The 11,546-nt window shown below is 42.0% G+C and overlaps 1 protein-coding gene and 1 pseudogene across 1 annotated transcript; one reads left to right on the top strand and one right to left on the bottom strand.

Moving 5' to 3' along the window:
- Positions 1-423: 423 nt before the first annotated feature.
- Positions 424-4,153, bottom strand: LOC114614721 (tetratricopeptide repeat protein 27-like; the record flags this gene model as incomplete). Its single annotated transcript, XM_028760333.1, has 3 exons — positions 3,908-4,153; positions 3,142-3,319; positions 424-553 (listed from the first exon to the last, which is right to left on the bottom strand). Coding segments are annotated over exons 1-3 (408 nt in total), but the record flags the coding sequence as incomplete, so codon positions are not given.
- A 1,917-nt stretch (positions 4,154-6,070) lies between these two features.
- Positions 6,071-8,503, top strand: LOC114614719 (annotated as a pseudogene).
- Positions 8,504-11,546: the final 3,043 nt, after the last annotated feature.

The following is an 11,546-nucleotide window of genomic DNA, read 5'->3' as shown; positions in this document are numbered from 1 at the left end:
AATGTGCATGCTCTGATGTGTGCATGTATATATGTGTGAGCTGGCGTGTATGTGTAGAGGTCGGGAGATTGATGAGCAAGCATTTTTAGTAGTAGTTTGGGCAAACCACAAAGTCACCTTTTTCCTACCTACTGGTAACTCCAGGGTTTTTTTTGTTGTTGTTATTGTTGGTTTTTGTTTTTTGTTTTGTCTTGTTTTATTTTCGAGACAAGATTACTCTGTGTAGCCCTGGCCATCCTGTAACTCACTCTGTAGACTAGGCTGGTCTTGAACTCAGAGTTCCACCTGCCTCTGCCTCCCAATGCTGGGATTAAAGAGGTGGGCCACCACTGCCTAGCTGTCAACTCCAAGTTACAAACACTTGTTTGAAAAGAATCATATTTAGGGGGAAAAGATTACATATAACATTTCCAAGAAACATACCTCACTGAACTGCTCAAGCAGGACAGACGGCAAGAAATCCTGAGGGTGCAGGCCCACAAGAGGTCCAGTCCAGTTACTCTGGACAAACAGCTGTAAGCTGCTCACACCAAGTAGGAATACCAGCTGCTGTCTACAAAAAAGAGTGGTAACGGTCTTAGTTAAGGTTTCTATTGCTGGGATGGAAAAAAATGCAAGTTGGGTAGGAAAGGGTTTGTAACTTCAGCTTACAAGCACCAGGTCACACTCTGTCAGTGAAAAAAATCAAGACATAAAGCTGTAAGTAGAGACTAAAGCAAAGACCATGGGAGAACACTGCTTACTTGCTTGTCCTCCGAGGCTTTCCTCAGCCTTTCTAATACTATTCTGAACTATTGACCCATGGGTGGGACTGCCACAGTGAGCCGGGACCTCCCATAGCAGTCATTAATCAAGAAAATGCCCTACAGACTTGCTTACACCAATCTTACTGAGGTGTTTTCTCAATTAAGATTGCCTGTTCCCAGACACGTCGAGTGTGTCAAGGTGACAGAAAACAACCAGCACAGAAAATAAACAGCTACTGACCACCATCACCAGAAGCCTACATGCGTACTACTGGATTTCAGTTTAACTGAGAAAAAAAAAAAATCACTAGGTGAGACTATCCTAATGTTTTACAATTTATATCTTTAATATCCATTATATCATTAGCCACATGTGGCTTTTAAATTGAATTTAATCTAGGGCTGTAGAGACAGCTCGGCAGTTAAAAGCACTGGCTGCCCTTCCCAAGGATCCAAGTTTGATTTCCAGCATCCATCTGGCTGCTGACAACTGTCTGGAACTCCATTTCCAGAGGATCACTGCCCGTGTCTGACCTCCCTCCACATGAAGTGCACAGGCAAAATACTCAGACATATAAAGTAAAAATAAATCAATCTTGAGTTAACATAAATGTAAATCTAATTTAACTTAAATGTACGATGTGGTCTCTAGTCATAGTTTCCATATTTCAAATGCTCAATGGCCAAGTATGAATAATGGCTACTTAGCTGACCACAAAGGACAAGAATATCCCCAGCATCCAGATGCTCTCTTGGAGAGTGCACCCTAGAGCAGGGCAAACAAAGTGCCTCTTTTCAAACCCCAACTCTGGTCCACCTACGAATAACGCACTTGTGTGTGTGCATGTGGTACAGAGGGAAGGAAGAGGAGAGATGTGAATGGGTACCACAAAGCTAACTTTACTACAGTACAAACACATCAGCCAGCAAACAGCAATCAAGAGAAAGCCAGGCCTAATGCTGAAGCCTGCAATCCCCACTGGAGGCTGAGGCAAGAGGATCACAAGTTGAAAGCCACTCTGGACAACTTAGTAAGACCCTGCCTCAAAATAAAAAGTATAAAAAAAGGGTCAGGGATACAGCCCACTGAGAGAATGTGTGTCTAGTGAGAAGCCGGAGGCCAATTCCAATGACAGAAGACAAAAGAGACAGAATAAAAACTAAGCTGGGCATGGTGGTATATACCTATCATTCCCAAATTTGGGAAGCTACAACAAAAAGATATAGCATTAGAAGCCAGCCTACAGTTTTTTGCAAGCTTCAGGCCAAATGAGTAATACAGCAAAGACACAGTCACAAAACATCAAAAATCAAGACTGACACTAGCAAATATTAGAAAAAATGAGACAGAATTGTATTAGCTTAAAAATAAACAGTAACATCCACCAGTGAACTACTTACAACCTCAGGGTAGAATGAAACTGTATGCATCCTAGGTGGTTAAGAATTTTAAGCAGCTGAGATGAGGACATGCTAACAAACATACAACAATAAAACCGAAGCCTCTAGAAGGCTTAGATTTGACTCATGTGCAGACATTTTAATGGAAGAACGGTAAACTGAGGAATCCATGATAAACACATGAAGTTCTCTGATCTCTCCAGAGATAACAACCCGAAACACAGTAAACATAGATGCAAGCATCTCTCAGGAACCTAGAAACAGCAAGACTCAAGGGACGTCTACAAGTTTAAGAAAATGAACTGCCCCCTTGAAAGTGCATGCCTTTCATCCCAGCCCATGGGAAACAGAGGACGGACATCTCTGGGAGTTTGAGGCCAGCCTGGTCTACAGAGTGAGTTCTAGGCCAAGGGTACATAGTGAGACCCTGTCACAAAACAAACAAAAAAAAAAAGTAAAGGAACAAAAAATCAACAAGCAACATAAAAGGAAACAAGCTGATGGCTAACACTCAAGAGACCTGAGCGTTGGGACGTTTGGCAGTGATCACCAAGACATATCATTCTACTCATTTTGATCCTACACCACTCTCCTTTTCCATTCTAGAAGATCTTCTAGACCAGAGACCTTACAGAGATTACTTGGCACACCATGAGTCCAGGTATTTCAACAACTACAAAATACCAGGGCCTTACAGTGTCAACTTATTTATTTATTTATGTATTTATTTATGTGTTTATTTATTTATTTGACATAGATGAGCGTTTTGCCCAGGTGTACACTTATATGCTACACGTGTACTAATGTGCATGGATGTCAGAAGAGGGTGTTGGATCTCCCAGAACTGGAGATGTAGGGTTGTGAGCCACCAAGTGGATGGTGGGAATTGAACCTGAGTCCTGTGAAATAGCAGTAAGTGCTCTTAACCACTAAGCCAACTCTCCAGCTCCCCACCTAGTGCGTTTCTCTGTGGAAATTTCAAATACAATTCTACCTTTCAATTTCTTCCAAATCTGTAGAGCAATCCAGGAAATTCACTATCTGCTTCTCCAGGTAGCTGTCAATCTTTTCTTCAGCCATCACTGTTGAACTTAAAATATTTTGTGTCGTTGAATGTAGGAACATGGCCTCATAACTCCCTTCTAAGAGCAATTCTAAGAAAACTCCAACATCTGTAATATTAAAGACGAGTTCAGTAAGGCAACAGAATTTCTAAAGTGTAAATGATAATCCATTACATAAATATCTTAATATGTAAAAAGATATAAACAGAATACTGGCTTCAAAGTCTCATTCTACCAACAAATATCTCTCCCAGAAATACACGATACCTACAATTACTGTGAGCAGCAAATAATAACAATGATGATGATAATGATGATGACAGGCATATCACTCTTCCTCAGGAAATTCACAGATTCCAATTGACACAGGAAAGTATTCCTCCCTACCTTCAGTATTCTCCCCCAGGAAGCGAATCCAAACACATCGGTTCTCTCATGATTCCCTCATATTTCCCCAGGCATATGTTGATCTCAACATTTTTACAACAGTGATTTTTTTTTCCTGCTGAACTCTATTTTACTTGTCAGTTCTAAATTTAAAAACCATTGGAAGTCTGTCTTTTGGAAACTTTTGCCAGACTACCAGATCTCAGACCATCAAGCGAAACTTCCTCCCTCTTGACACCTCCTATGTATCCAGGGCTGGCATCCTTTGTCCTCACAAAGCCTAACTCCCCGAAGGTGCAGCTCTCTCACCTGAACCACAGATGCCCTCCTGCTTCCATAACAGCCGCTCCGCCTCCGTGGAGAAGCCCCTCAGAAGCGCCAGCTCCGGCGTCCACATCACTCCCGGCATCGCTGCACGCAATACAGTGTCCCACGAGGGAGGAGAAAAGCGAAAGGAGGAGGGTCCAAAGTCGCCGGCGTCTATTCACGACAGGTAGCGTAAAGACACTCACAAGCCTAGAGTCCCATGTGAGACTACTCGTACATGGAGGCAGCCATGACAGCAACGCAGAGCATCCTGGGAAAACAAACCCACGCTAGCTCAGCTTCCTTCTAGACGGCCAATCGGAGAGTCGGTTGTGAGCATGCGCAGATCACAGTTCTCTGCTGCAGCGTTGGTTTAGAGGAAGTGAGTTGACTGGGTCGGTAGGCTGTGGTCTCAGTGGCCAAGGGCTGTTTTGGGGGAGATAATTGAAAGCAAATCTGCGTGAGAACATGGGACTGACTACCTGAGACAAAACTAAGTCCTTGGAGGTTAATACATGGAGCCTTTTCTCCCAGCAGATGGGCACCGGCTGTAGAAGTTACTTCTAGCGGAGCCCTTGAGCCCCAGGCTAGAACTTCCTTCCTTGGCATAGGCTATCCTTTGGATGATTCAAAGTGCAAGAAAGCCAAGCTGGAAGTGTAATCTTAGCACTGAGGATGACGCAGGATGGTTGCAACTTCAAAGCCAGACTAAGCTTCACCCTTAGATCCAAGCTAGACTCCTCTAAAGTGTGTGGGGGCGCCTGGTGAAATGGCTCAACAGAGAACAAAGTTCTATTCCTAGCACCCACAAGGTGATTCATAATCCTTATTCCGGTAATATAATATAATTCCGGTAACTCCGGAAGATCGGTTACCCTCCTCTAGCCTTGCAGGCACGAGACCCGTAAATGGTACACAAACATTCTTGCAAGCAAACATACACATAAAATAAAAAAGGCAGTGATGTTGCATGTCTTTAATATCAGCACTCTGGAGCAAAGGCAGGCAGATCTCCGAGTTCAAGGCCAGCTTGGTATATAGAGCTAGTTCCAGGACAGCCAAGGCTACATAGAGAGACCTTGTCTCGAAAAACCAAATAAGAATACGTTGAATCTGGTTGTGATCACTGCCCTGAAGAAATACGAGGAAGCAACTGAAGTTTCTACCATTACAAAAAATTATCTGTACACATTTGCCTCTACGCTGTGAATTCCAAGTAAATAGCTAATAAAGGAAGGTTTGGCTCCGTGGAGAAAATCTGAACTAGGATGTGAGCAAAATGGGCAAATCTGTCTCAAAACAAAAAGATTTTAAAAAACAAACAAAACAAAACAAAGACTTCTGGGGCCAGCAAGACTGCTTGGTTGATAAAGGAACTGGCTTGTGCCTGCTAATCTGAGCTGCACAGTGGGGGTTCACTCTGTGGAAGGAAAGAACTGACTCCCTCCAGCAGATCATCCTCTGAACGCCATGTTTACCATGGCACATGCACATCCACAAACAAACACAAAATAAAACAACAATGTTATATAGATTTAAAAACCCCAGCCCTCAACATTGTTATATTAATGGCCTTTACTAATACTACCGCCAAAATTAAGTCGGATATTACACTGAATATACTAGCTGAATTATGTGGCTTTGTAATTCAGAAATGGAACAGAACTTTAAACAGCTATTTTCTTTTTTTTTTTTTATTTGATTTTTCGAGACAGGGTTTCTCTGTGTAGCCCTGGCTGTCCTGGAACTCACTCTGTAGACCAGGCTGGCCTCGAACTCTCGAACTCAGAAATCCACCTGCCTCTGCCTCCCAAGTGCTGGGATTAAAGGCGTGCGCCACCACTGCCCGGCAAAACAGCTATTTTCTTGATAGTGCAAAATGGAAAACTCTGTTTAATCTCCAAAAGCCAAACGCTGAAATAGTTGAAACAAGCATTTAAAAAGCACAGCCATGTGAAGAAGTTGCCTGAAAGGTATAGAACTACTGGAAACTAGCACCTACATTATCCATGAAACAATTACTACACTGTACCCCTTTCCTAGACGTAGAGCCCTCTGCCAACAATTATAGTCTAAAGCAAATAAGATTAAAAGTAAATGGGAGGGTTGTTAATAAGATTTAAAAAATTACTTTAGAACTGTTGGGTTCCAGTGTCTCCAGAAAGCATGAAAGCCATTGGTAAAACACGCCTACAAGTGAGGCATATCTCTGTCAGATATGTCCCATGATTAATTTAAAATCTAGGTTTTAACAATACTTCTTTTTTTAGTTTTACTTAAACTCTCTCTAATTTAAAGTGCCAGCTTAATTTTTTAATGATTTTAAATGAATGTGGGGGAGGGGCCAGCTTCCCTGAGGTGGGAAGAATACATGAGCACCACCTGGAGGCACCTAACTCACAGGCACCAGGAGCCTTGCTTGTCTCTACACCAAGTTACACTCACTTTAGCTTCAAGATAGTAGGTAAGTCTTGAAAATCATCGCTTTTTTTCCCTCCTGTCCTCTCCTCTCCCCTCCCCCTCCCCCTCCCCTCCCCTCTCCTCTTCTCTCTTCTCCTCTCCTCTCCTTTCCTCTTTTCTTCTTTTCTTTTTCAAGACAGGGTTTCCCTGTGTAGCCCTGGCTGCCCTGGAACTCACTCTGTAGACCAGGCTGGTCTCAAACCTGGAGATTGGCCCGCCTCTGCCTCATGAGTGCTGGGATTAAAGCCTTTAAAATCCTTTAAGCAAAGAAAAATTGGCTCAACTTCCAGCTCTCCTTCAAGACGCTCAAGATCACGCTCCCGATCCCCAGGCAGGGCACCAAAAGGTTCCAGAAGATCCGTCTCTGCTTCCCACCAGGCTGACTTTAAGGAAAAGGAAATGAGGAGGGAAAATTTGCAAGTTAAATTGACTCCACTTGTGTTGAAACAGTGTTACCGTGTACAACGGGGAGCCCGAGCACGTGGAGAAGAATGCCACACCTCATAAAAACAAGCAGGTAGGAAACACTCCTTCATCTGGCATCCTTTTTCTTTATTCCTTTTCCTTCAGACTCACACAGGAATTTGTTGTATTTTATTTGTTCATGTTCTGTTCTTAAGACTGTATATGATTTAACACATTTATTCTTGTACATTCACAGCCCTATAGAGATGTTGACTTAGTAATGTTTGCATTAAATATAAACTAAAGATATTTAATACTTTTTTTTTTAAACTAGGAAAGAGTCATTTTGTCAGCAGAAGACAGTTATATAACTACACAGTACAGCCTTCGTCCCAGAAGAGAAGAAGTCAAAGCCAAAGAAATAGAGTCCGAGGAACAAAACCTTGTCACCAAAGGACCCTCACCTTTGGGAAACTTTCAAGTGAGCATGCCACAGAGGAAAGACTTGGAGTTTGGAGGAGTACCTGGTGCGTCCTTCATCATGCTCGGCCTGCCCGCCTGTGTCCTGCAGCTACTGCTGCAGTGTGGGCAGAAGGACCCCAGGGTGCTCAGTTTCCCTCCACCTCTGCCAGCTCTCCACGAGCTGTGGGAAACCAGAGTGCGCGGCCTTTACCGCCTCTGGTTCTTCGTTCAAGCTCTCTTCTACCTTCTACCAGTCAGGAAGGTTGTAGAAGGAACACCTCTTGTTGATGGAAGAAGACTCACGAATAGACTGAAGGGACTGCATGCCTTCATCCTGACATCTGCAGCTGTAGGAACAGCAGTCTTCTAGGGCATAGAGCTGCATTACCTGTACACTCACAGCCTTCCGTTTGCACTGGCAGCTACTGGGTTTTCAGTGGTCCTGAGTGTTTACCTCTATGTCCACTCTTTGAAAGTCCCAAGGGATGAGCTGTCACCTGCCAGTTCTGGAAATGCCATCTATGACTTCTTCATTGGCCGTGAGTTAAACCCCCGGCTTGGTGCTTTCGATCTCAAGTTCTTCTGTGAATTGCGTCCTGGATTGATTGGATGGGTGGTTATTAACTTGGTGATGCTTTTAGCTGAAATGAAAATACAGGAACGCAGTGCACCATCCTTGGCAATGATTTTGGTTAACATTTTCCAGCTTTTGTATGTGGTGGATGCCCTCTGGAATGAGGAAGCATTGCTGACCACAATGGACATCATCCATGATGGCTTTGGCTTCATGCTGGCCTTTGGGATTTAGTGTGGGTTCCATTTACCTAAAGTCTCCAGGCCTTTTACCTGGTCAACCATCCCCATGACTTGTCCTGGCCATTGGCTTCTGTCATCATTGCTCTGAAACTGTGTGGATATGTAATCTTCCATTGTGCAAACTCTCAGAAAAATGCTTTCCGGAAGAATCCCACTGATCCAAAGCTTGTGCATTTGAAGACCATGCATACTTCCGCGGGGAAGAGTCTCCTTGTTTCTGGATGGTGGGGCTTTGTTCACTATCCCAACTACTTGGGTGACCTCATCATGGCTCTGGCGTGGTCCCTCCCATGTGGCTTTAACCACCTCCTGCCTTACTTCTATGTCATCTACTTCACTGCCCTGCTTATCCATCGAGAAGCCCGTGATGAACACCAGTGCAGGAGGAAGTACAGCCTCGCCTGGGAGAAGTACTGCCAGCACGTGCCCTACTGCATATTCCCCTACATTTACTGACCTGGGCTGCTTGCCCCGCAGCTCAGACCTGTCCCAGAAACAAGGAAAAGTCCAAATGAACTAACTTGATGCACTGACAGGATCTCTAGGTTTGTTTTTGAGTCAGGACTATAGAGCTAAATGGTATATCTTTTAATGTAGTTGAATTTATTCTTACTAAAGTATGGCAGTTAATATAAGGGGAAATACAGAGTGTAATTTGCTTATTAACAGGAAAATTTTAATCCCTAAAAAATCTGAAGGTTTATTTTTATAGGTTTTTTTCTTCAAAGATTTTTTTCTTTTTTGCCATTTGATTTTTCTTAATTGAAAACTCTTAAAGTACATCTAAGTTTCATTGTGCTTAGAACAGAATTCTCTTTAAGTCAGCTTATTAGTCTGTAAATCAAGCAAGAATCAGCGCAATATTGATGGTATATCTGAAGAATAAGGGCAGATCTCTTGCAGGACCTGTTTAAGGGAGACCATTCATAGTAGTGACTCCACCTCAGCCTTAAAGTGCATTTGGAAATGTAAACACATAGACTACTTTATGTAATATATGGTGACTTTTGATTTTTCTGTACAGTTTTTGAATGTGAGATAATTGTTAGAAATGAAGTAGTATATATATATATATATATATATATATATATATATATATTTGGAGTAACAGCACTATTTAAACATTTTTACACACATTGGTGTTGAAAAAAATTGACATTTTAGGCTACTATTTATATATATATTTACTTACAATTCAGCAGTGTTTTTGCTACTGTTTAGCTAATACAGTTTATACTATTTTTGTATCCTTTATGTTTTTAGAACTCTCTAGAAAGGAGTTCTTTCTTACACAACTTTTAAGTTTTCTCTCTCAGTATAATAGCTGTGCATAAGCTGGTTGTAGCCATTCAATTCTAGTGAGGTTGATTAGTTTCATAGTAACTGTCCCGGAGCAGGACAAGTGGCAAATTCACTAGACTTTTTTTTTATTCAGACCTACATTTGCCTCAGAATAAGGACATAAGGCTGCAATACAAAATGTATTTGGGTTTCAATTACACATATCACATATGAGTCAGATGCAGTGTTCACATCGTCCTGCCCTGTAGCTTAAGAGTGTATGTAAAGAAGCCGTGCTCATGTGATCATGATGTGTTACACTCTGATGACACGGTCATTGTCTTACTAGTACTCAGGTGTTCAGCAGGTGTTTTTCTATCATGCTTTCTTTTCTCCTGGTATCAACATGGTATGTGCTAATAAGCTTAGAAGGAAACTTTGGGGTAAGTAAAGACATTGGGTTCTTTGCCCCCCGGTAGTGATAGGGCAGGCAGTGCCACAGTATCTGGATATCAGGTGCAAGTTGTTTTTAATTTGATGTTTGGCAAGCTTTGTAATAAAATTTTGATTGGAAACAAAAAGTTGAAAATAAAGACTTGCTGTTAGAGTCTCATTCTCAAAGAAAAAAAGAAAATCACCAGATACAGTAACTGCCAAATGGAGGTGCCACAAGTAACACCTCACCAGCTTACCAGGGGACAACCTAAGGTTGGTGATTTAGCTCATGGAAGCATGAGCTTTTTGTTTAGGCCTCACCTGGAGTTGGGAGGGCGGGGAGACGAACAGAAGCTTTATTGTTTATAACACCAACTGAAAAGGCTGTCAGAGCCAGGTAGATCTCTGTGTGTTCCAGGACAGCCTGGTCTACACAGTGAGTTCCAGGCCAGTGAGGGCTACATAGTGACACCATGTTTAAAGAGAACAACCGAACCTGCTTAAAGTCATTTTAAAAGGACTGTCTGAAGTTGTGGCTTTGTCAAATGCTTTTTGATTAAGGGATCAGGACTTTCATGTTGTATGAATAAGAGGCAGAAGCTCAAGAAGAGCAAGTAGGACGGTTTTCTTAATAGAAACCTAACTCAGTAGAAGGTAGGGAATGGAAAAGCTTTGAACTTTTACAAGGTCAATGTCAAGGGAGCTTAAAATAAGAGAATCAGATTTTTTTCTTTTTCAGAGACTAGGTCAAATCACTGATCTTTTTTAAAGGAAGTGGGGTACTTCTAACAAAATTTTGTTCAAGTGTGATGGTTTTTTTTTTTTTTTTCCAACTAGGAAGATCCAGTGAGATTGCTAAGAAAAGTGGAAATTAAGAATGCTTATTTGAGGATTGCCAAAGACAAGTTTTACATTCAGAACATCTTACACTGAATGTCACATGTGTTCTGTTCTTATAGCAATTAAGCTAAATTTTGAATAGCAGTAAGTCTGTCTCTCAGATTTTTAGTGAAGCCATGAAATCCCGAATGCTGTCAGAATGTGATTGTGGGGCTATCAGAATACAATAGTTAGTGTTTGTTTTTATCTCTATAAAACAATCCAGTTGCTCCTGCCTCTGAACAAGTGATGAAAGGTTCTCATTCAAAACAAAGGGATCCAAGATATCGTCACAGTATAGACATTATGTAGGTAACAGAATGAATCTTTACACTAGACAATTATGCTTTTATTCAAGTGGAAATAATATGTACACAAAAGCACAACGTATCAGATCATCCACGCTTCCTTTTGAGGAGTGACGATCAGGTAGCAGAAAGCATCACTGTGCTGCTTATGTTGACTTAGAACTTGCAAACCTCCTAGTTCAGCCTCCCAGGTACCAAGGAGAGACGCATCGCATCACCCAGCTCTTCGTTTACACCCCTTCATCTATTTTATGGATACTTTGTGTACATGGATGTGGAACATAGTCACGCCTGGCGCCCACAGGGGCCAGAGGAGCGTGTCAAATTGACCAGAACTGGAGATGCAGATGGCTGTGAGGTGCTAGGACCTTGAATCTTGGTGTTCTGCAAGAGCAGTAAATTGTCTGTCCATCCATCCAATGGTTTTTTTGAGACAAAGTTTTTCTGTGTAGTTCTGGCTGTCCTAGAACTCACTATGTAGACCAGGCCTAGCACTGAATCTAGGTGTTCTGAAAGAGCAATAAACGTTCATCTATCCATCCATCATCTATCTATCTATCTATCTATCTATCTATCTATCTATCTATCTATCTATC

The sequence above is a fragment of the Grammomys surdaster genome, unplaced genomic scaffold (genome assembly GCF_004785775.1).
Source record: "Grammomys surdaster isolate TR1022 unplaced genomic scaffold, NIH_TR_1.0 126482, whole genome shotgun sequence".
Taxonomy (NCBI): domain Eukaryota; kingdom Metazoa; phylum Chordata; class Mammalia; order Rodentia; family Muridae; genus Grammomys; species Grammomys surdaster.
The sequence above is the reverse complement of the archived record's forward strand: the minus strand, read 5'-3'. Positions and strand labels throughout refer to the sequence as shown.